This window comes from Oryctolagus cuniculus, chromosome 11 (genome assembly GCF_964237555.1).
Source record: "Oryctolagus cuniculus chromosome 11, mOryCun1.1, whole genome shotgun sequence".
Lineage (NCBI taxonomy): Eukaryota > Metazoa > Chordata > Mammalia > Lagomorpha > Leporidae > Oryctolagus > Oryctolagus cuniculus.
Window position 1 is genome coordinate 66,924,896 of NC_091442.1, and position 25,589 is coordinate 66,950,484.

General features: G+C 46.7%; 1 protein-coding gene across 2 annotated transcripts in view; it reads left to right on the forward strand.

The window, feature by feature from the left end:
* The first annotated feature begins 1,352 nt into the window (after positions 1-1,352).
* TBC1D30 (TBC1 domain family member 30) overlaps positions 1,353-25,589 on the forward strand; it is a 107,107-nt gene continuing 82,870 nt past the window's right edge. The window contains exons 1-2 of one of the 2 annotated variants that reach the window (XM_017341953.3): positions 1,353-1,860; positions 6,404-6,568. In XM_017341953.3, coding sequence (XP_017197442.2) covers positions 1,395-1,860; positions 6,404-6,568 — 631 coding nt within the window. In that variant the 5' untranslated portion in view covers positions 1,353-1,394. The remainder of the gene's footprint in view (positions 1,861-6,403; positions 6,569-25,589) is intronic. The other variant, XM_017341952.3, reaches the window with a different exon arrangement.

A 25,589-nucleotide genomic window follows, 5' to 3' on the forward strand; every position in this document is an offset into this window, starting at 1 on the left:
GGTTAAGCTGCTGTTTGCTACACCTGGAGTGCTAGTTTGAGTCCCTGCTACTCCGCCTCCAATCCAGCTTTTTGCTAATGCACCTGGGAAAGCAGTGGATGATGGCCCAGGTATCTGGGCCCTTGCCACCTATGTGGGAGAGCAGAATGGAGTCCCTGGCTCCTGGGTTTGGCCTGGCCCACAGCTGTTGAGGCCATTTGGGGAGTGACCCAGTGGATGGAAGATCCTCTTTGTTGCTCTTTCAAGTAAATGCACCCTAAAAAATAAATACATAAAATGTGTGAACAAACAGCGAGCACAACTGTGGTCCCAGGTGCACTGTTGCCTCCTGGAGAAGCACAGGTGGTGGGTTTTATGGCATTACACTGAAATGCATTCGTACACCGTGAAAACCAGACACCTTTTAGAGAAAAGTTCCCTTTATTCTCTAATCGAACACATTATTTCATCTCTCTGTGCCTCAGCTCCTTCATCCAAAAAGCGAGAATAAAACAGCGCTTACCTGCTCTGTAAAGTGAGGACTAAATGCATACCTCATGCAAACCACTAAGAACAGCGTCTGGAGAGCAAAAAGCACTAGAAGTGTAGACAGTTATTATTAAATCCACAAAACCGTCTTCTGGGGGCCCCTCAAAGTTCTGCTGGGGTGCAGGGTAAAGATGTATCTCTCAGGGTCTGGCGAACCTTTGGTTTTACCATCAAAGCCAGCTCCATCAATTTATTACTTGGGTTGGTCTCAAGAACACTCGGCGTTTTGTGTAGTGTCAGGGAACGAGCTGGTCTTAATCTGGCACTGTGTTTACTGCAGGAATAAAGTGCACCGCGCATTTAGCTCCCAAACCTGTGCCAGGTGCTCAGCGCGCTAGAAAGCTCATTGTGGGAAGCTAAGCCCGGGCGCCCAGACCAAGTGGGAAGGTGAGAAGGGCCGGGCAAAGTGCCCCGCGTGTGAAAAGAAGGGACTCCTGGTCTCGGCCAGTTTACTGGCTTTGTTTCTAGCTGGTGGTGGAACAGGATGCCAGGGTTGCCCTCCTTTTGGGTTCAATCACGTGCTTCACAGGTGAAGGTGGCAGCGGCGGGAGCGCCCTCCCCCTCCGGGCTGACGGGTTCATCCCGAGCGCGTTCTGGCCGCGTCCTTCTCCTGCATCCGAGAGCGCTCCCGGGCCAAGTCCGGCCTAGCCGGCAGCAGGTGTGCCCAGGTAGCGCGGCGACGTGGCCATCCCCGTGCTCTCCCGGCCGGGCGCCCAGCGCAGCGGCTTAGGTGAAGATCCGGCAAGTCCGGAGCCTGTTGGCGCCGCGCCCTGCCGCAGGCTCCCCCGGCCCGGCTGAGGCCGCGCCTCCTCCCGGAACTGGCCGGCGGGGCTAGGCGGACAGAGCGGCGGCGGCGCGCGGGGGCCATGGAGGTGCTGCCCGCGGGCGGGGGCCGGACGGCGCGCGCGGAGCTCGAGTTGCACCGCGGCGACTGCGGCGAAGCGGGGCTGGAAGAGGCAGAGCGGGGATCTGTCCCCGGAGTGGCCGAAGCTCCACCTCGACAGGGGGCGGCCGAGCGGCTGAGGGGCTCCCGCGACTCGTGGGAGGGCGAGGAGGAGCCGGAGATCGGGGGCCGCACGAGCCGCACGGCGTCCCTGGTGAGCGGGCTGCTCACCGAACTCTACAGCTGCACGGAAGAGGAGGAGGCGGCGGGCTCGGGCCCGGGGCCCGGGGCCCGGCGGCCGCGTCGCGACAGCCTCGACAGCTCCACCGAGGCCTCGGGCTCCGACGTGTTCTTGGGCTGCCGCGGGGCCGCCTGTGACTCCCGCGTGCTGCAGGAGCTGCAGGAGCGGCCGAGCCAGCAGCACCAGAGGCGGTACCTGCAGCAGAAAGGTGAGGCCCGGGGAGGGGGTCCCCGCCCCGTGTGCCCGCGCCCCGGCGCTCACCTTGCGCGCGCCGGGCCTGAGAGGCCACGCACTCTCACAGGTTCATGAGCGCACCCAGTCCCTAATGCCCCCGCCCGGCTCACCCCTTCTCGGGTGGGTGAGGCCAGGGGCTGGCGTGGTGCGGAGGCCCAAGACCTGCACAGCTGTTAGGACAGGTTTGGAGTTTCTGATCTACCTACAGGGCGCCCGGAGAGCAGGCTTTTATTTTTTTCCCTCCCAAGTCCGCCTTGCTGGCCACGCCTCCTGGATAGTGTTTAACTAGTGAGGCCGAATAATTCGTTCGTGCGGTTTCAAAGCCGAGAGTGTGAACGCGGTTTCTGCCAGCACGCAGGGTTCCGAGCAGCTCACCGGCTGTTCGGTTCGCATCTTTTCTTCCTGGTGTCGGCTTAGCCGAGAGCCCGAGCGCCTTGGCTCCTGCTGGTTCCTTCAGCGGGCAGGGAGAGGTCGATCCGAGAACCGCCTTGGCTTTCAGAGGGGGAGAGGTTAGTTTGGCGTTTGCTGATGCTCCTGTCCATTATCACCGAGAGATTTTCCTCACCCGTTGGTAACAGCTACCCTTTTCAGGCGCTAACAGGTATTTCAGTTGTCGTTTGTATGCACGGATCAGGAGCTCCGTGTGTAAAATGAAGTCAGCTGTGGAAAACAGACACGCAGGCACCGCAGGTTTCTTGAAAGTAAGGTCCTTGTGCTACAACACGAGGGGAGGGAAGAGAGAGAGAGTACTGCACCGTGGTCTTCCATCAGTCCAGCTGGCTCCAGGAAAGGAAAACACACACACCAGAAGAATAATACATCGTCTGCTTTCTCAGATCTATGAAAACAGCTTTCAACTTCCTCTTCCGACTTCATAGAGAGGAATTTTTTTTCCCAGTTGATTGTTCTAAATGGCTTCCACCTTCCTCCCAGGGTGTGGGACCATGACTGGAGTTGTGCCTGATTGATTATTTATTTATTTTGCTAAAGATTTATTTTGTTTATTTGAAAGGCAGAGTTTCAGACAGAAGGAGAGAGAGAGAGAAAGTGAGTGAACTTCCATTTGCTGGTTCATTCCCCAAATGGCTGCAATGGCCAGGGCTAGGCCAGACTGAAGCTGGGAGCCAGGAACTTCTTCCGGGTCTCCGTCTTGGGTGCAGGGGTCCAAAGACTGAGGCCATTTCTGCTTTCCTAGGGGCATTAACAGGGAGCTGGATCAGAAGTGGAGCAGCAGGGACTTGGACTTGGGCCTGTATGGGATGGGGACTCTGCAGGTGGAGACTTTAACCTGCTACCCCACAACACTGGCCTCACTATTTGGCCATTTCGTTGTATACGGTTATTTGGCTGTTCTCCAAGTGTTTCTGTCAAAAGTTCCATGGGGTCATAGGTATGTCAGACTCTAATAATAAACAATCAATTTTTAAGAGTTGTGATTTGGTGCTCTTTTTACCACACAATTCACTTTTGTTTAAGGGGTTTGGGAGATTAGAACTTTCCTTTTGTAAGAGGAAAATTGGTAAGCTAAAGTTTAAAGAAGGTCACGGAGGCGAGCCCTGTGGTATAGTGGGTAAAGCCAATGCCTGTGTCTCCAGCATCCCATGTGTGCACCAGTTTGAGTCCCAGCTGCTCCACTTTTGATCCAGCTCCCTCCTAATGCACCCGGGGAAACAGTGGAAGATGGCCCAAGTGCTCGGGCCCCTGTACCTACGTGGGAGACCTGGATGAAGCTCCTGGGTTCAGATTGGCCCAGCACTGGTCATTGAGGCCATTTGGGGAGTGAACCAGTGGATGGAAGATTCTTTCTCTCCCTCCCTCCCTTCCTCTCTCTCTTTCTAGTTCTACCTTTGAAATAAATAAATAAATCTTAAAAAAAAAAAGATAGGATGAAGAAGTAGCTAATGATGGAGTTAGGGATAAAAAAAAAAGGTAGCACTATAGCTCTGCACATGGATTTCATCTGAGTGACCGCTCACTCTATTAATCATTCGTGAGCCCTGTAAGAGTCTGTTTTGCCCAAGTCTTGTTGCACAGCTAGTTGCCTGCTAACCCTTTCTTTCCTTGTTCATAAACCCTACGGGGATGAACAAGCTGCTGTGTTAGAATAGCCCTGTTCACACATCCACAACACACCTCTTTGTTGATAAACATCATCAGAGTGCTCTGGTTAAAGAATCAGGTGATGGATACAGTAGTCTGCCTACATGACGCTGTTTATTAGGTTCTTTGATTTTCAGGGTCAGAACAACCCCCTCTAACATTGCTAGTCTGCATTGCTGAAGAGTCTTCTTTATTGCAGGTAGCCTGTACATGACTTCTGTCCTCTCACTGTCAGGGATTTTACTGTAGCACCAACAGCACCCCTATTTAGATGTTTACCGTGTGCAGCTCCTTTGTGTAGGTGAGGCTGGTTTCTTCAGAAATCAAATCTGGACCGTCTTTTTGGTGTATCCATGGTTAAGGGCAGGAACTTTGGGGTCATGCTCCTGGGCTGATAACTGCCACTCTTCCTCACTAGCTGTGGGATCATGCACAAGCAGTTTAACCTCTCTGTGGCTATACATAGGGGTAGTAATTATTCCTACCTCAGAGAACTGTGGAGGGAATTATATATGTTAATGTGTGTAAAGTGCTCAATGTTACGTATTTTTATTATATATCCTGGGATTCCTTAGAATGAACATTGGTCTTAGGTCATCAGTTGATTCTCCTCATTTTCCCTCAATCAGTAGACACTGTGGCAGGGGCTTTGGCCAATGCCACAGGACATACAGAAATGAAAGAGACCTGTTTCTGTCCCCACAATGCTTATAAACCCACAGACACTGCTGTAGGAGACATTTCCACACTCCAAAATATTTTCTCATATTAAGCAATGCATATGATTCCGAGAGTTACAGGTACCTTAAGAGTCACTGAAAATAAGATAATGTAAAAACTCTTTGGTGGAACAAAAGCATAATTAAAATGCCAGGCAATTCCTACTTCTTTTATTTCTCTCTTTTTTTAAAAAAATTTATTTTACTTGAAAGTCAGAGAGAGAGAGAGGGAGGGAAGGAGGGAGGGAGGGAGGTGTCTTCCATCCGATGGTTCACTCCCCAATTGGCCACAATGGCCGGAGCTGTGCCGATCTGAAGCCAGGAGCCAGGAGCCTCCTCTGGGTCTCCCACACGGGTAAGGGGCCCAAGGACTTGTGCCATCTTCTACTGATTTCCCAGGCCACAGCAGAGAGCTGGACAGGAAGTGGAGCAGCCGGGTCTTGAACCGGTGACCATATGGCATGCTGGCGCTTCAGGCCAGGGCATTAACCTGTTGCGCCACAGCACCGGCAACTACCCCTTTTATTTCTATAAAGAAAATTACTTGAACATTCAAAGAAAGATATTTGCTTTATCTGAAGGAGCCTGGGAGTGAGGAGCCTCAGGTCTCCTCTTGCAGCTTGTGTTATATTTGATCATCCTTAGAACCCAAAGGTTTTCTTTTAACCTCAGGGTGCCCTTGGTTCTCCTTATATCCCACAAGGTTTGAACTTAGAGAGGAAGCACTGGCCCTTTTTTCTGGGTAATTCCTTATTCTTCCTTTAGGTGGTATTTATAATAATCATTGTAAAGACTGTGTGCTTTGGTTTCTCAGCATTATCTTGTGTGCTGGGCACAACTTGAGACTTGGAGCACTACCATGCCTAAGATCATTTAATAGTTGGCAGATCTAAAAACTGTTCTTTTTAACTCAAGGTCAAATGCATTTTGCACGGTATGGTCACATATGAATATTACATCATTCCCTGCAACTCTTGGCTACACTCATCAGGCTATTACTCTTTGGACATGGCTTTTGCTTTCTTCTGATTCTCTGTAGTTTCTCCAGATTCCTTTAAAAATGACTGATCTAAACCACACACAAGGGGCTGGTGTTGTGGCATAGAGGGTAAAGCTGCTGCCTGCAGTGCTGGCATCCCATAAGGGCACCGGTTTGAGTCCCTACTGCTCCACTTCTGATCCAGTCCTTGGGCTTGGGCACCTACCTGCATGGGAGACTGGGAAGAAGCTCCTGGCTTTGGATTAATCCAGCTTCAGCTTTAGGTTGCTATGTCTCTCATCAGAGTGCATGAGTCCTGTTTCTGCTCTAGATTGCAGATTCCTGCTAATGTGCAGCCTGGGAGGCAGCAAGTGATGGCTCCAGTAGTTGAACCCCTGCTACCCATGTGGGAGACTTGAACTGAGTTTCCAACTCCTGGTTTTAGCCTGATACAGCCCTAGCTGTTGTGGGCATTTTCGAAGTAAACCAGCAGATGGGAGTTTTCTTTTTATTCTTCTCAAATAAAATAAATAATTATTTTTAAAAAGATGATTGAGTACAAAATTTTTGAAATCCATGTGTATAGAGATTTTCAAAAAGTTAATGGAAATGTGTATTGTGCAAAAACTGCATGGATTTCAAAATACGTTCCATAAATTTCTTAAAATGCCCTCGTATTCTTTCAAAGTACTTACTGTCTTATTTTCGTTTGCTGATAGACACCAGTGAGCTGAGGATTATCCTTCAAGAGCTCACGCTCAGAGTCGGTGTACAGTCAGCGAAGTTACTTCGGCAGCTGAAGCAGAGAGACAGGCTTCTGCACAAAGTACAGAGGAACTGTGATATTGTGACTGCTTGCTTGCAGGCCGTGTCGCAGAAGAGAAGTAAGTATGGCTGCGCATTAGTCCTTGGGCCACATACGACTGGAACGTTGGTGAAGCTGAGGCAGTACTGTGTTTTTGAATACAGACTGAGCATCCCAGGTCCAAAAATCCAAAATGTTTCTGAACGCAAAACTTTTCGAATGATGACATAATGCTCAAAATGTTTGGAATTTTTGGATAGTTTGGATATGGGATTTTCCGAGTAGGGATGCTCAACTGGTAAAAATCTATGCAAATATTTCAAGAAGTGAAAACTTTGAAATTAGAAACATTTCTGGTCCCAAGCATTTCGGAGAAGGGTATTGTGAAAAGTTCTACACTGATGTTTTTGCTTTCAGAACTCAGTACTATGAACAAGTTAGACAACGTCCTGTTTTTGGTTAAAGTGTGTATTTCATGTTTAGTGTTACAACTTTAGTCCTGTTGTATATTAGAGATAGTACTTCACTTTGATAATGATTATTTTTACCCAAATATTTATTTATTTATGTTAAATAATGACTCGGCTCTTTATTTTTGAAACAGGATGAAATAGATGTCATCTAAAAGGCATGTCCCTGTTTGCTCGTTCTTGGTGTTGCTCTCATGAGGGAATTAAATGATTGACTTGAAAAGGAGATCTTGTTAACAGGACCTTACAATTTACTCTGAAGTCTGAAAGGAGCAAAATAGTTTAATGACTGAACTCCTTCTCTGAGTAACCCACTCATAACTAAGAACTGCTCAGCTTGTTAATGGAGTTAAAACTAGTTGTTTTTACAAAAAGCGTAAGGAAATGGAAAGAATGTTAAATTACTAGTGTATGTTAAGTACTAGATATAAGAGCTTGTGAACTAATTTTATACTTCTCCATGCAATAGTTTTGCATTTTATTCTGCTAACATTTCCCTACTTTTTTTTTTTTGCATTCTCTGTTAACATGCAGCACGGCAGAACAGTATGTTCAGGTATGGTCAAGAAAGGCACAAGTGATGCATTTTCATAAAATGTCTGGGGCAACTTTTCGGGTGCATGTGAAAGTTGCCTTTTCTTGTTCCTTTATCATATTTTCTGTGTGAAGTGTCACTTCCTAGAGTGTTTTTATTTTTTAAATTCCAACTTGAGATGTGCTTGTTTTTTTTTTTTTTTATTTTTTTTTTATTTTTTGACAGGCAGAGTGGACAGTGAGAGAGAGACAGAGAGAAAGGTCTTCCTTTTGCCGTTGGTTCACCCTCCAATGGCCGCCGCGGCCGGCGCTGATCCGATGGCAGGAGCCAGGTGCTTCTCCTGGTCTCCCATGGGGTGCAGGGCCCAAGCACTTGGGCCATCCTCCACTGCCCTCCCGGGCCACAGCAGAGAGCTGGCCTGGAAGAGGGGCAACCGGAACAGAATCCGGCGCCCCGACCGGGACTAGAACCCTGTGTGCCGGCGCTGCAAGGTGGAGGATTAGCCTAGTGAGCTGCGGTGCCGGCAGAGATGTGCTTGTTTTCATGAACCAGTTTTCAGGGTTTGGTTAATCTCAAGTAATATAAAACTAATGGTTTAATTTTCCATTTTTACGTCAGTTATTAAATGAAAATTCCCATCTCTTTGATTCCTCTTTTATTATATTGCTGCTTGTTATCCCCAAACTATTATCCATGTTCTTTATGAAAGACATTTTCACCTAGTGTGTATTTAGCAGAATTCTGTTTGAGTCTCATAATGATGTCATTATGATCTGTAATAAGGAGGGATGTGATTGAGTAGGCTGGCTTTGAACAGGATTTTCTCCAGAGCCAGGCATTTGTCTGAAATAGCTGGAGAATTAATAAGAGTGTGTGTGTCCATATCTATGATATCTATTTACAAAAGGTTGGCATGTGTTAAAAGTACTTGACAGTTTTCATGGACTTTGATTGATTCAAAAGTGTCAGATAAAATTAATATTACTTTCCCCTTTCTATCAAGAGATACTTTTGTTTTTATTTTTTTCTTCTTTCAATTACTTTTTATCTGCCCGTTATTACTGTTTTTAGTAGAAGTGAAGCACATACAATGGTAAAAGCATAGAGTTTCCATCTATGGAGAAATAGAAGAGAAGGGATGGAGCAGGTATCTGGAGACAGAGGAGATACCAGGCTGGACAGGGTCATGCTTGGTAGATTCCATTGGTGGTCATTAGAGACTCGTAATTATTTAGATTTGTTTACTTGATTGACAAAAGGACTGGCAACCTATGTGTTTAAGAAGAGTGTGCCCATAATACCTGGTTTAATTTGTGAATCTGTGAGTTGTCTCTAGTTCCAGCCAAGGGTTTGCACTGCAGAAAACATGGAGTTGTCTGGCCTCTTTTCTTGCGAGTTCAGTTCTCACCTCAGTAATGGGACTCTATGAAAGGGAAGAGAATTTTTTTGGTTGCCATAACTGCATTAGAATCATTCTCATCATGTGATACTGTGCTGTGTGAGACGTAGACAGTGTTAAAATTTGTCCGAATGGTTGCATATCCATTGTAGAAATTCAGAGGTGAGATATTTTATGACTAAGTGTCTGATTCCTGTGGTAGCGTGTTTGCTTCTTTCCTTAAAGTCAACTTACAGTAAATGCATTTTATTAGAGCTCTGAAGAGTTGAGATCTCTGTCACACTGAACAACTGAACTTTCATTGCAGGAGTGGTTTTCAGTGATGTATTCAGAGAGAATGTGTGCGAAAGTCCAGATAGTCTCCCTTTTGCCTCTCTGTGGATTCGATGCTTGTAATTCTTTGCATAAGTGACTTTTTTTCCCTTCATAACACACTGTAGAGTAGAACTTTTAAATTTTTATTAAAATAGTTGTTTCTTGTTAATTTGCCAAAGATAATAGTTTAGTAAGAATCTTAAGTATGGATTATGAACCAAAATGACCAGATCATTTTCATTTCTAACGCAAATGATATAACTGCTTAGACTTTATGGTATCCTATACCATATCCATAGTGTCTCTCAGTGTTAACACTGGGATGGGAAAAAGAAGAGGAAGGTTGATTTTTTTAATAGAAGAGCGTATTTCCCTCCTTCTATTTAATCATTCATCCTAGGATAACCAATTTGTTACTAATGTTAAAATAAAAGCTAGTAAAAATAACAGAGCTTACCCTTGCATTGAGTACATGCTTTATACCAAATTCTTGCTTTTATGTTTTATGGCGATGCTGAAAATTTTTAGGCAAATATTATCAGGACACTGAGATTTAGAAAGTTAAGTAATTTCCTTTAGGTCGCACAGCTGATAAGTGGTTGAGATGGAATTTGAAGATGATAGGTTTCTCAAAAGTCCACTCTGTTACCATAAACTGTCATACAAGAGAGTCCTACTTTTTCAGAGCAATGACATAGATAACTATGTAATATCTTTGGGATACACCTGAGTAATAAGAAATCTATATTTACAAAGGACATAAAATGGCGTTTCAGGTTTATTAGACTGTCCTGCTTCAACATAGTTTGCATATGAACTATTTTATCTTTTCTTGGCCAAGTGGATTTTTGAACAATTATAGCTTGATTTGCAGGAAAACCCACTTATTACTTGCAAAATAACAAGAAAAATACAAAGGACATTTGGTCAAGAGACTGATCCTGATATTAAGATTTGTATGTGTTTTGCTCAACCTGTTTTTCCTGACGGTGGAGAGGGGTTCACATTAATTGTTATCATTGCAGAATTGGGCAGTCTCTTGCACTGATGGGGTAAATGTTTAAGTTATGCTGACTGAGTTTGTGAAATTATGGATTACACAATAGTTAGTTGTCACTGAAGAGTGTGAGGAGAGAAAACATGCACACAATGTGTGTATCTATGGGAGTGTTGGGAGTGTTGTCTTTATGTCAGCCTTGCCAGTGAGTACAGACGTTGTAGACAGCCTGTGGCCTCATTTTCTTGTATGTTCACCCTGGCACCTGACAGTGATGTGATTAAATCTCACTTTCTGTCGTAAATGCCTGGCGGTGATCGATCTTTATCAAATGGCTGCGTGATCTTCATTTTCCACATTCTGTGGCTGACTTATCTACAACAGAACTTTGTCCTCAGTGGCAGGGAAAGGAATCTGAGTGGCCTTGAGTTTGTAGCACTGAAGCTTAACATCTCCCACCACAAGCCAGTTTGTGTGTGTGTGTGTATTTTAAAGATGTATTTATTTATTTGAAAGAGTACAGAGATAGAGGGAGAGATACAGACAGAGATAGTCCATTCTCTGGTTCGTTCCCTAGATGGCTGCAATGGCCACGGCTGGACCAGTCTGAAGCTAGGAGCTGCCACATGGGTGACAGGGGCCCAAGTATTTGGGCTGTCTTCTGCTGCTTTCCCTAGGCCATTGGCAGGGAGCGAGATCTGAAGTGGAGCAGCTGGTACAGGAACCAGCACCCATATGTACCCATATGGGATGCTGGCATTGCAGACAGTGGCTTTACCTGCCATGCTGCATCAACCCTATGTACGTGTATTTTTTAAAAGATTTATTTATTTACTTGAGAGGCATAGTTAGGGAGTGCCAGAGAGAGAGGTCGTCCATCCGCTGGTTCACTCCCCAAATGGCGCAATGGCTGAAGCTGAGCTGATCTGAAGCTAGGAGCCAGGAACTTCTTCTGGATCTCCCATGTAAGTGCAGGGGCCCACAGCACTTGGGCCATCTTCCACTGCTTTCCCAGGCCATCAGCAGGGAGCTAGCTCGGAAATGGAGCAGTCAGTGTCCATATGGGATACTGGCCCTGCAGGCGGACGCTTAACCTACTACACCACAGCACTGGCCCTGTGTGTGTATTTTTAAAGCACTTTCCTTTCTTCCTCCCTCCCTCCCTCCTTTACTTGCTTTCTTGCTTTCCATTTTATTTGAAAAGCACCAAAACACACACACACACAGAGATACATACACACACAGACAACAGATGGAGATCTTCTGTCTGCTGCTTCATTGTCCAAATACCCTCAATATCCAGGGCTTGGCTAGGCCAAAGTCAGGAGCTCAGAACTCAGTCTGAATCTCTCACAATGGTAGCAAGGACCCAAGTATTTGAACCATCATCTGCTGTTTCTTAAGGTATGTACTGACAGGAAGTTGGATCAGAAGTAGAATTGGGATTCAAACCAGGCACTCTGATATAGGATGCAGGCTTCCAAGTGGTGTTGTGACCACTGTGCCAAATGCCTTGCTCCATGTGTGGTTCTTTTTAAATTATAACAGTAATATACCCAACCAGAAATTCCACTCCTAGATATTTATCCAAGGTAATTGAAGAAAGTATTCCTAGAAATACTTGGACATGAGTGTTTATAGAGGTGTTATTCATGATAACCAAAACAATCCAGCTATCTACCAGGGGATGAGTGGATAACCAGATTGTGGTATTATCCATACAATGGAGCATTATTCAGCCTTAAAAAGGAGTGAAGTATTGATTCATATTACAACATGGCTAAACCACGAAAATGTTAATTTTAGGGAAAGCAGTCAGGCACGAAGCTCCATATATTGTATGATTCTATTAGAAATGTCCAAATGTTGCCGGTGCTGTGGCACAGCAGGTTAAAGCCATGGCCTGAGGAACTGGTATCCTATATAGGCGCCAGTTCTAGTCCTGGCTGCTCCTCTTCCGATTCAGCTCTCTGCAATGGCCTGGGAGAGCAGTGAAGGATGGCCCAAGTGCTTGGGCCCTTGCGCCCATGTGGGAGACCCAGAGGAAGCTCCTGGCTCCTGGCCTCAGATCAGTACAGCTTCGGCCATTGACGCCATTTGGGGAGTGAACCAACGGAAGGAGGACCTTTCTCTCTGTCTCTCTCTCTCACTGTCTGTAACACTACCTCTCAAATAAATAAAATCTTTAAAAAAAGGAAATGTCCAGAATATGCAAATCCATAAGACAGAATGTTAGATGAATGGTTGCCAAGGGCTGGAAGTAGAGGAATGCGAAGTGACAGCCAGTGGCATAGACTGGAGTGGCATATGCCAGTGGCATATTGGAGTGATGGAAATATTACAGAATTAGTGGCGATTCACAATTTTGTGAATACACTAAAATCATTTATATATAGTATTTTGTGGTAGGTGAATTATGTTTTAATGAAACTATTAAAAATGTAATATATTCATAGAAATTTGGGAAAATACAGAAGCATGAAGATAAAAATCTTTTTCTAAAGATAATCCCTTCATATTATTCAAATGATTTTTTAAAAAATATTTATTTGAGAGGCAGAGTTACAGATGGAGGGAGAGGGATAGAGACAGAGACAGAGAGAGAGAGAGGGGTCTTCATCAGCTGGTTCACTCCCCAAATGAACGTAATGGCCGAAGCTGGGCCAAGAGCTTCTTCTGTGTCTCTCACATGGGTGCAGCGGCCCAAGTACTTTAGCTGTCTTCCTCTTCTGCTTTCCCAGGGACATTAGCAGAGAGCTGGATAGGAAGTGGAGCAGCTGGAACTTGAACTGGCACCCATATGGGGTGCTGGTGCTGCAGGCAGAGGTTTTACCCCCATGCCACAGTGCTGGCCCCTGAAACCTTAATTTTTTTTTTTAATACAGAGACTTCATTATTTAAGCATGATTGAAGCATGAATAGTTGTATAGAAACGTGAGGGGTAGGTGTTTGGCACAGTGGTTAAAATGCCATTTGGTATCTGGGTTCAAATCTTGGATCCACTCCCAATTCCAGCTTCCTGCTAATCCACACCCTGGGAAACAGCCGGTGATGTAGTTGGGTTCCTGCCACTTACATGGATTGAGTTCCTGGTTCCAAGCTTCAGCCTGGCCAAGCCCCAACCGTTGTGGCCATTAGGAAAGTGAACCAGTAGATGAGAGATCTCTTCGTCTGTCTTTCTCTCTCCTTAAAAAAAAAAAAAAAAGTGAATGGACAAAATGTGTACAATCCTATGCCTTTTTAAAAATAATTATTTTTATTTATTTGGAAAACAGAGTGACAGAGAGAAAGAGATCTTCCACCCACTGGTTCATTGCCCAAATGGCCACAATGGCCAGGGCTGAGCCAGGCCTAGCCAGGAGCCAGGAACTCCATCTTGGTCTCCCATGTGGGTGATAGGGGGCCCAAGTCCTTGGACTATCTTCTGCCGCTTTCCCAGGCAAATTAGAAGGGAACTGGCGGCCGGCGCCACGGCTCAATAGGCTCATCCTCTGACTGCAGCACCGGCACCCTGGGTTCTAGTCCCGGTCGGGGCACCGGATTCTGTCCCGGTTGCCCCTCTTCCAGTCCAGCTCTCTGCTGTGGCTTGGGCCCTGCACCTGCATGGGAAACCAGGAGGAAGCACCTGGCTCTTGGCTTCGGGCCAGCACACTGCGCAGCGGCCATTGGAGGGTGAACCAACGGTAAAGGAAGACCTTTCTCTCTGTCTCTCTCTCTCTCTCCCTGTCCACTCTGCCTTAAAAAAAAAAAAAAAAAAAAAAAAAGGAACTGGCTGGGAACCAGAATAGCTGGGGCTTGAACCTGTGCCCTATATGGGATGCCAGTGTTGCTTTACCTGCTGCACCTGCTGGCCCTGTGTCCAATGTTAATAGTTTGAGCAGAGCAGCATGTTAAGGCCTGTCTGTCCAGATTCTTCTTGGCCTCTCTGTGCAGTGTCCTTCCTCCCTGGTCTGAGGCAGGACCTTTTCTGAAATGGGGGTCTAATCTGCTGTGAGACAAGGTCATTTCTCTATGACCAGCTTCAAGACAGAAAGGTAGGGGGAGAGTAGAGTGTATTTTTAGTCCCCAGGACCTTCCTTGGGGAGCACACAGCAGGGGAAGGGGGTACAGAAGGGCAGGCAGAGAGACTTCGCCTTCTGAGCCCTGAAGCACCCCAGCATTGTAACAGAAGACTGTCTTTTAACCTCCATCTCACTGAAGCTGTTCGGAAGCTGCTGTAGGAACCAAGGGCCAAAGGCTGAAAGTGTCAACCTTACTGTTGTAGTCATTTAGGAAATAAAAAGGGCTGTGGGAGCTATGAGCCAGGAAGTCTGGACAAAACCCAAGCTATGCGTCTCATCACGTCACAGATGCACTCTCAGCAGGTTGTCCAGGCCTCTGCTTTAATGCTGACCGTTTTGCAGGAGTGGAAGTGTGGTTCTCAGCCTCATCAGGGTGGAGAAGAGGCAGGACTCTGAGTACTGAGTACTCCTCCACGGCTTTCTCCCCTTTCTCTTCATCAAGCCTCTGGAGGACTGCTTGCCAGTTCTGGGTCTTCTGTGGAATGTGTGTTGGATTTTCTTTTTATTTATTTATTTTTTATTTTTTTGACAGGCAGAGTTAGAGAGAGAGAGAGACAGAGAGAAAGGTCTTCCTTTTTCCATTGGTTCACCCCCCAAGTGGCTGCTACGGCTGGTGCATTGTGGCAGGTGCACTGCGCCGATCAGAAGCCAGGAGCCAGGTGCTTCCTCCTGGTCTCCCATGCAAGTACAGGGCCCAAGGACTTGGGCCATCCTCCACCGCACTCCCGGGCCACTGCAGAGAGCTGGACTGGAAGAGGAGCAACAGGGACAGAATCCGGTGCCCCGACTGGGACTAGAACCTGGGGTGCCGGTGCCATAGGCGGAGGATTAACCCAGTGAGCTGCGGCACTGGCCAGCTTGGATTTTCATTTTCCTCTGTTTGAGATTTGGCTTTCTAGGATTTGCTGAATCCATTTCTGCTTGTCTGTGCGTTGTCAGCTGCAAAAATCCATTGTTGTTCTCTCTGCTGCTGCTGCTTTTTTTTTTTTCTTCCCCTGGTCCTCCTGGGTTAGATTGGGGGGAAAAAACTCATTACTGTATTTTTAGTGTGGTATTTGGTGGAAACCAAAATAGATGGATTTGCATCTGTGCAGACCCTGGGGGGCAGCTGTGATTTCAGGAAACTGGAGTCAAGTGCCAGAGCCAAGAATTGAACCCAAGCACTCTGATATGGGATGCAGGCATCTTAACTTCTTGGCTAGAACGTCTGGTTTCTCAGGTTTTTTTTTTTTTTTTTTAAGATTTATTTATTTATTTGAAAGGCAGAATTACAGAGAGGCAGAGGCAGGGCCGGCGCCGCGTCTCACTAGGCTAATCCTCCGCCTTGCGGCGCCGGCACACCGGGTTCTAGTCCCGGTCGGGGCGCCGGATTCTGTCCCGGTTGCCCCTCTTCCAGGCCAGCTCTCTGCTGTGGCCAGGGAGTGCAGTGGAGGATGGCCCAGGTGCTTGGGCCCTGCACCCCATGGGAGACCAAGAAAAGCACCTGGCTCCTGCCTTTGGATCAGCGCGGTGCACTGGCCGCAGCGCGCCAGCTGTGGCGGCCATTGGAGGGTGATCCAACGGCAAAGGAAGACCTTTCTATCTCTCTCTCTCTCTCTCACTGTCCACTCTGCCTGTCAAAAAAAAAAAAAAAAAAGGCAGAGAGAGAGAAGTCTTCCATCTGCTGGTTCACTTCCTAGACAGCCACAACAGCTGGACCTGCGCTGATCAGAAGCCAGAGCCAGGAGCTTCTCCTGGGTTTCCCACATGGGTGCAGGGACCCAAGGACTTGGGCCATCTTCCACTGCCTTCCCAGGCCATAGCAAAGAGCTGGATCAGAAGTGGAACAGCTGGGACTTGAACCAGCGTCCGTATGGGATGCCGGCACTGCAGACGGTTACTTTACCCACTGTGCCACAGCGGCGGCCCCTCAGGTATATTTTTGACATGTAATTAGCAGGTTTGTCTACCCTGAAGTAACTTGGTAAGAATATGACCATATGTAATGATTGATTAAAATTCCTTACAACCTATTTTTAATAGTTTATTCTCATTTCATTAGACTCTTTAGTGTCTTATAGTTGTAATTTTTTCATTTTTTCATTATTTATTCTTACATATACTGTAAATTTGTATAATATTTCATAATAAAATAGTTTTTAAACCTTAGACTTCTTACAAATTCTTGTGACTTTGAAAAAAAATTATCTTTCTGGTGACCTCATTATGAAGGGAACTTGTGGGGAGCAATCCGGACTAGACTAAGTTACTCGAATTAGGACTTATTCTATGCATCTGCTCTCCTCTGTGGGGAGCAGCTCGGACTAGACTAAGTTACTGGAATTAAGACTTATTCTATGCATCTGCTCTCCTACAATATGGCGCTGGGAGAGGAGAAAACAGCTTCTACCCAGCTGCCTCCAGTTCAACCAATAAACTGTAGGACTTGCTCCTGATTGGAGAGCGGCGTACTCGGCGTGTGGGCAGCCGAGTTGGGATTGGCGGAGGAGGACTATAAAGGAGGAGAGAGACGGCATGCACCAGGAACATCTATGGGGAACATCTAGCTGAAGGAACACCTGTGCAGCCCCCGAGACGAGCCGGCCGGCGGTGTGCCGCTCCCCTGCGGAAGTGGGGAATGCGGCCAGGGGGAACTGCCCTTCCACGGAGGTGGAAGGGATAGTAGCCAACCCGGGAAGAACCAGCAGCAAACCCGGGGAGGGCCGAGCAGACGAAAGAACAGCGCAGGGTCCTGTGTCGTTCCTCCACGAAGAGGGGGAGCGACAGGAACTCACTTTTAGAAAAATAATTTCTGAATCGTAGTCATGATAATTGAGATCTAGAAGAGAAATAAAGATGGTTTCTGTTTACACACAGGTGGGGCGTGGGAGAATGAAGAGCATCTGTCAAACTCAGCTGGTCAGAGGGGGTGATTTCTCTCCTAAGCTTTCATTAGAACTGTATTGACGTTGGTTTATGTTCTCTGTGTAGGCTAGGGTGTCTGGCCTAGTAGTTAAGATGCTTCGTGTTTCATACTGGAGTACCAGGGGTACAGTGTAGACTCTGCTCTTGATTCCAGCTTCCTGCTAATGTGGACCCTGGGAGGCAGCAGGTGATGGCTCAAGAAGTTGGGCCCTTGCCACTGATGTTGGAGAACTAAGCAGAGTTCCTAGCTACCAGCTCCTGTCTCTGTCCTGCTTTTTCAAGCATTTGGAGAGAGCTGATGGAAGCTCTCTGTGTCCCTCTGTCTCTCTGCGTCTCAACTCATCAAATAGGACAGTCTGTTAAACTAAAAATGATACAAACTAGGATGGACAGCATACACAATTAATACATGGGCTCTTTTCAGAAAAATCTTATATACATATATTATGACCATTTTTGTATTTAGCTATGAGAGAATACTTCCAAAAGTGGGAGATTTTAATCATTTTACGTTTTCAAAAAGAGATAGCTCCATGAAGCCATTTTTTCCAGGCTGTGTGTTTCAGAAGTAGTATTCATTCTGTAAATATTTATTCTGCCTCCACGATTTACCGGGTGTGCTGTGGGTGCTGGGAACACAGTAATGAAGAACCTATCGAAATTGACACCTCCCAATTTGAAGTGTTTTTTATCCTAAGTATAAATGCAAGATTAATTGAAGTATTTTTCCCCCAAAGGAATTGACTGTCTTATTTTATAGGACAATTGACTACATTTTTAAATGCCAGATCTCTAATCAACAGCAAAACACAATATTATATTTTTATATAATCTTAACTTACACTGAATGCTTACTTTTGAGAATTTTATTTAAACCTTCAAATGTCATTTTCCATGTAAGGAAATAAACAGTTACAGTATTCCTGGTCTTGCAATTCCTTGAGGATCTTTGAAGTTACTGCCTGTATCCCACTCACAGCCATTCTGGCTTGAATGGCATAGACCATGATCTGAACATGGGGATTTTTAAGCTTATGGGGCTATTGTAATGAGCAGAAAAGCAGCGTGACCCCTGGGGTAGTGCTTAATGTTGACAGCTCCCTGAAGTCAAGGATGATGGCTTAGGCCTATTGCATCCCTATTCTCTCATCTCATATGGGATAGTTGACCTAGCAGTGATCAGCAAAGATCCATTGCTTCGCTCCCGGCTAGTTCTGTCTAGAATGGGGTTCATCACTGGGATGACTTACTCCGCTCATTTGTGCTCTCTCCATTTACCATCCCCTCCTGACAGAATACCCAAATCTCTACTCCTCCCGTGTCTGCACCTACAAAGCTGACTGCAGCCAGAGACACACATACCATGCTGACTATTCCCTGCTGAAGCGGGTGGCTGCCAGCCTCGTGGACACCCATGGGGCTGCCCGCCATCCTGCTGTGTTTCCACAGTCTGTTCACACGCTCTCTCCCTTTTTGCATCCTATTCTCTGATCTCACCCTCAGCTGCTGTGTTCGCTTTGTATCTGGACTGAAATGTAAGCAGTCCAGAGAATGTGCGCATCCTCCTGTCTGCTCTCAGTGCCTTCCTCTGGGGACTAACGTGGGACTGTCCTATTGCCCTTGGAAACGCGGGACTCACCTTCTCTTCCCTACTTAAGGACTCACCATGCTTGATGTCCCTTCATCAATTGTTCCATCTCTACTGGGTCTTTCAATCAGTGTGTAAACAGTTTTGTCTTTCATCCAAACCAAACACTGGAGACTTACCTTCACACATCTACTCAGCTACCACTCCACTTTGCTTTGCTTATTTGCTCACCAAATGGGCCATAATATTGTCCCTACCTATCTGGAATGTTTTGAATATGAAAGGAAAAGTCCTTTGGAATGTTAAATCTGTATCTGTGGGAAGGGTCTTTAAAAAGTTCATGGAAAATACATTTTGTGAAAACTGCAAAAATTTAATTACATTTCCCCACAAACTTCTTGCAGTACCTTGGGGTGTGTGTGTGTGTATTTATTTAGTTTTTTTTTTTGGACAGGCAGAGTTAGACAGAGAGAGAAAGGTCTTCCTTTTCCGTTGGTTCACCGCCCAAGTGGCTGCTACGCTGTGCCGGCGCGCTGTGCCGATCTGAAGCCAGGAGCCAGGTGCTTCCTCCTGGTCTCCCAAGCGGGTACAGGGCCCAAGCTCTTGGACCATCCTCCACTGCACTCCTGGGCCACTGCAGAGAGCTGGACTGGAAGAGGAGCAACCAAGACTAGAACCCGGGGTGCCAGCACCGCAGGCGGAGGATTAGCCTAGTGAGCTGTGGCGCCAAGCTTATTTAGTTGTAATAATTAAAAGTTCTGTGTTGGGTACTTTCTGTATGCTGGGATACAAAGATGAAAATACACAGTATCCTTGATGAGTTTTCAGAGAAATGAAGTCAGAGAAACAAATAAAAAAATTTACAGTATAGTTATTACTCTAATAGTGGTCCTGTTATATTAAAGTTGATTTTCGGATAACTCCCATTTTTATACCTTATGTGTTAATACTCTGAAGTATTCCAAATCTGGATTTCCAATATGATCAGCTAACAAATGATGGTTTTCAAGTGTAGTATGTTTTGGCCTGAACTCCCAGTGAGTTTTAGTGTTTCCAGATAAAATTGTGCATGTTTGTGAAATTCGTTGGGGGGATGCTTAGGAGAAGGTGGTTCTGATACAGGGAGTCTTAGACAAGTCAAAGTTGATCTGATATTCTTAGAGAAGGACAGGTTTGAGTACATTAGGTTATCTGAAGGTCCTTCTACTGTGGAAAAACAAAACAAAATCTCAAGAAGTTTGCTGAGGGGTTGGTGCTGTGGCATAGTAGACTAAGCCTCTGCCTGTGGTGCTGGCATCCCATATGGGCACCAGTTCGTGTCCCGGCTGCTCCACTTCCCCGCCAGCTCTCTGCTATGGTCTGGGAAAGCAAGTCCTTGTGCCCCTGCACCCACGTGGGAGACCTGGAAGAAGCTCCTAGCTCCTGGTTTTGGGATGGCCCAGCTCTGCTGTTGTGGCCATTTGAGGGATGAATCAGTGGATGGAAGACCTTTCTGTCTCTCCCTGTCTCTGTCAGTAACTCTACCTGTCAAATAAATAAATCTTAAAGTTTGCTGAATTATCTGAGAGTTATTTTATGGATTAATGGTCAAGATGGAACCAGACCCCAAAATGATCTCTGTATGTACAGTTCCTCTTCGTTTTAAAAAACATTCTTAAGAATTTTATTTATTGAGAGGCAGAGAGAGAGAGAGAGAGAGATCTGTCTGGTGATTCACTCTCCAAATACCTATACCAGCCGCGGCTGGGCCAGGCTGAAGCCAGGAGTGTGGAACTCAATCCAGATCTGCCAGGTGAGTGGCAAGGACCCAACTACTTGAGCCCTCAGTGTGACCTCCCAGGGTGTGCGTTAGCAGGCAATTGGAACGTGGAGCCCAGACTCCAGCCCAGAGTCTGGTATGGGATGTGTGTTCCAAGGGTGTCTTAGCTGCTGCACCGGTGCCTGCACTCCTGCTTCTCTGCTTGATCGTCTTTCTTTGGCACCACTTTTCAGGCCCCTGCATCTGTCATGCTAGAGTCTGGCTTTAGGCACCTTCCCCTGGAGAAGGAAGAGAGGAAGGGGAGACAGTCTGGGAGACAAGTCTGGGCTTCTGGGGCAGGACTGCCCTTGGAGCGCGGATGGGGCCCGAGGGGGTTGACTGATTAAAGATGTAGATTCTGCAACCTTCTCACATGGGCTTGGAGCTGCGTTCTCCACTTAGCAGATGTGTGGGCTCATGCAGGTTCCTTAGCCCCCTGTGTTTCAGTTTTCTTGTCCGTGAAATGGGGATGATGGTAACTGTCACTTCATAGGGTCATTACGAGAACCGAGTTAAGTATTTAAATGTTTAGAATGCTGTTTGGCTATGTTATTTCCTACTATTGCCATGATTCTTGCCGCATGGAGGTTTAGAGGCTACCTTTTCCATCAGCATTTGTATATTTGCCTGTTTAAGACAATCATAAAGACTGCTATGTTTTTCTCACATTAAAAAAAAAACTTGCTGGGGCCAGCACTGTGGCTCACTTGGTTAATCCTCTGCCTGTGGCGCTGGCATCCCATATGAGCACCAGGTTCTAGTCCCGGTTGCTCCTTTTCCAGTCCAGCTCTCTGCTGTAGCCCAGGAGGGTAGTAGAGGGTGGCCAAAGTGCTTGGGCCCCTACACCCGCATTGGAGACCAGAAGGAAGCACCTGGCTCCTGGCTTTGGATCGACACAGCGCGCCAGCTGTATCAGCCATTTGGGGGGTGAACCAACAGAAGGGAAGACCTTTCTCTCTGTCTCTCTCTCTCTAACTCTATCTGTCAAATAAATAAATAAAAAAAAGTGAAAACAAAACAAAACAAACTTGCTGAGGAGTGTGTGTTGTGGTGCAGCAGGTTAAGCCACCGCTTGGGATGCCTGTTATCTCGTATCAGAGTGCGGGTTTGAGTCCTGGCTGCTCCGCTTCCAATCCAGCTTTCTACTGATGCTCTTGGGAGGTAGCAGATAATGCCCGAGTGCTTGGGTCTCTGCCACCCATATGGGAGACCTGGGTGGAGTTCCTGGCTCCTGGCTGCAGCCTGGCTCAGCCCCAGCTGTTATTGCCATTTGGGGAGTGAACCAGCAAATGGAAGATCTCTCTCTCCAACACTCTGCCTTTTAAATACATACATACATGTATATATAAATCTTTTAAAAATTCATGAGATGGAATTATTTGAAGATGAGATGTTGAATAACCATCATTAAAGATTTCATAGTTTTTAAGCTCATTGGCAAAAGATTCCTTACTCTTCTCCAGTAACGTGCAAGGAGATTGCTCTTACTTTACGTGTTTCTGTGGAGCATATGATTCGTGAACGTGTTTTGGGAATTCTCATTACATCTGAAAGTGGGCCATGTATGTCCAAAGGGCAGGAGGGGCAAAGGTGAGGACCACCCAACTCGTGAAGCACCAGGGACTCTTCCAAAGAAGTAGCATCAGGAAGGAATGACAGAAATGTGCCGTGTGGATGGACAGGAGGGGTGGGGGACCCCTCCTCCAGGCAGAGATCATGGCACAAGGGCTGGGTGGCAGCAGACATTTTGGGGTGCTGTTGCTGGATGCAGGATGGGAGGCTGGGGTGGAGGGGGTGTCCTCCAGCACAGAGCACAAGGGTGGCACGACTTGGTGTTCATGTTTTGCAGCACTGCGCACTGGCTGGAGAGGAGCAGTGCATGTGAGGAGCATCAGGCAGAAGCCCATGCACCAGGCCCATGGAGCTTGTGGGCCCTGGGAGTAGAGGGGAGGCAGGGAGACACTTGGAGGGAGGGGAAGGAGCAGGGCCGAGGACTTGGGCAGGGTGTGGGAGGCTCTCGCCAGGGGCAGATTCTCTGGACAGGTTGGGGGGCTGCTGGACAGGCTGCAGGGGACAGAAGCGCCAACAGGGAGGGCCGCTCCTCAGAAGCTGCTGGGGGCCAGGGGCAAAGTTTCAAGGAGAATGCTTTAGCTTCCTTTTTATTTTTTAATTTGAATTTTAATTTATTTTTCATTTTATTTGAAAGGCGGGGGTGGGGAGGGGAGAGGTATTAAGATTTCATCCACTATTTTTCTTCCTAAATGCCCTCAATAGCCAGAGCTGGGCCAGGCCAAAGCCGGGAGCCTAGAACTCAACCTATATCTTCTGTATGGGTAGCAGGGACCCCAGTACTTGAACCATCATCTGCCTCTTGGGGTGTGCATTACAGGAAGCTGGATCAGAAGTGCCTGAGCCAGAACTTGAGCCAGGCACTTTGATGTGGGTATCTCACATGGTGTCTTTTTTATTATTTTAAAGATGTATTTAGAGAGAGAGAGAGAGAGAGAGAGAGAGAGATCTTCCATCCACTGGTTCATTCCCCAGAAGGCTGTAGTGCCTGGAGCTGTGCTGGTCTGAAGCCAGGAGTCAGGAGATTTTTCTGGGTCTCCCACATGGGTGCAGGAGACCAAGTACTTGGACCATCTTCTACTGCTTTCCTGGGCCTTAGCAGAGAGCTGGGTTGGAAATGGAGCAGCCAGGTCTCGAACTGGGATGCTGGCACTGCAGTCATCAGCTTTACCTGCTATGCCACAGCGCTGGCCCCTCACATATTTTTTAAAAATATTTATTTATTTATTTTTTTCACAGGCAGAGTGGACAGTGAGAGAGAGACAGAGAGAAAGGTCTTCCCTTTGCCATTGGTTCACTGCGCTGATCCGATGGCAGGAGCCAGGTGCTCCTCCTGGTCTCCCATGGGGTGCAGGGCCCAAGGACTTCGGCCATCCTCCACTGCACTCCCTGGCCACAGCAGAGAGCTGGCCTGGAAGAGGGGCAAGCGGGACATAATCTGGTGCCCTGACCGGGACTAGAATTCGGTGTGCTGGCACCGCTAGGTGGAGGATTAGCCTAGTGAGCTGCGGTGCCGGCCCAAAAATATTTATTAATTAATTTATTTGAAAGGCAGAGTTACAGAGAGGCAGAGGCAGAGAGAGAGCGAGTTTTCCCGACACCATTTACAGAAAGGGATGTTCCAGAACACGATCAGTAAGGCTGTCAAGTTTGTCGTTTGGCCTGTGATCTTTCTGTCACGCGTGAACATTGCTGTAGCTGAGTGCCTTTTTTTTGGGGTGGGGTTCCTCCTGGTCCTCCAGGAAAAATATCCTCCTCTTGCTGCCACTACCCAGGATAGCCAGTAGAGGGCAGACTGGCTCCTTTTTCTTGGACTCCCTCCTGTCTCTGATCTCCACCAGTTTTCTGATTTGTCAGATCATACAATTTCAAGAACCAATAATTTAATTAAAGATTAGTAGAAAATGGTTACAGAATGTATTTCCTTGTTTTCTGTCATAAGGATGTGGATCCTTTTTCTTCCAAGGGCCATTTAGATACTTGTAACACCATTTGGGGGCCATACAAAATTACCAACCTAAAAATTAATCTGCTGCTATTCCATTGAGTTTTAAGTCCTGCCTGTGGTTGTTTTGGCAGGGACAGACCAAATGATTTTGCAGGCCTTAAACTGCCCAGGGGCTGGACGTTCCCCATCCTGCCACCTTGACTCTTCTGGGGCAGGTCTCTTCCAGTGCACACAGGTGTCCCTCTCTGAGCATTTTCTGCCCTAGTTTTCCTATGAGCCCCCCCCCCACACACACACACCGGAAGGTACAAGGGGCTCAGCCTTGGACCCCTGCAGTGTGTGGAGGGCTGTGGTCTTAGACAGAGGGTCTCATGATTGGTTCCCACAGTGAGGGCTAAAGAACACAGGACTTTAGTGGGGATAAACAGTTCATCCACATCCATATGAATGGATTTTTTGTTGTTGTTCTTTGGACAATGTAATAATAAGTATCATTCCTGTTACAGGAGGAGCTAAATTTGTGAGCAGTATGGGGCTGTGAGTTCAGGAGCCCTAATGCTGTTTTTTTTTTTTTTTTCCTGCACACTATCCTACTTGCCTTTATTTACCTGTTTTTGGTTTTAAAGATTTATTTATTTATTTGAAAGTCAGAGTTACAGAGAGGGAGAGACAGAGATCTTCCATTTGCTGGTTCACTCCCCAGTTAGCCACAACTCCTGGGTCTGGGCCAGCTGAAAGCCAAGAGCCAGGAGCTTCTCCCAGGTCTCCTACATAGGTAGCAGGGGCCCAAGCACTTGGGCCGTCTTCTGCTGCTTTCCCAGGCACATTAACAGGGAGTTGGATTGGAATTGGAGCAGCTGGGACTCATATTACAGGTGGTGGCTTTATCCGCTATGCCACAACACTGGCCCCTATTTATCTGTTTGTAAAATAATAGTCTTCCTGGGAACTTACTGATGATTCCCCTCTAGTGGGTCTCATTGAGAAAATGATTTTCCTGTTTTAAAGTTTGAGCCACATAGTGGATGTTGTGGTGCAGCAAGTTAATCTGCTGCTTGGGGTGTCTGCATCCCATATTGGAATCCTAGGATCAGGCACCTTGGCTGCCTGTGATCCAGCTCTCTGCCAATGTTCCTGGGAGGCAGCAGATGATGGCTCAAACATCTGGGTCCTTGCCACCTGTGTGGGAGACCTAGATGGAGTTCCTGGCTCCTAGCTTTTGCCAGGCCCAGGCCTGGCTGTTGTGGCCATTTGGGGAGTGAACCTGCAGATAAAAAATTTCTTTCTTTCTGTCTCTCTCTGTCACTCTGCCTTTTAATAAAAAATCTTTTTTTTTTTTTTAAGAAAAGTTTTAGCCATTGTTTTGGAGAGTGGGAAGCATAAGTCTTATATTCAAAAACAACAGATTTCCTGGGGAAATGACTATTTCTCCTGCCAGTTCAGCCTTACCATTTACAAAATGGTTAGCTGAAATTTATCTGTTTATAAGAGTGGAAGTTGAGCAGTGAGTGGAAAC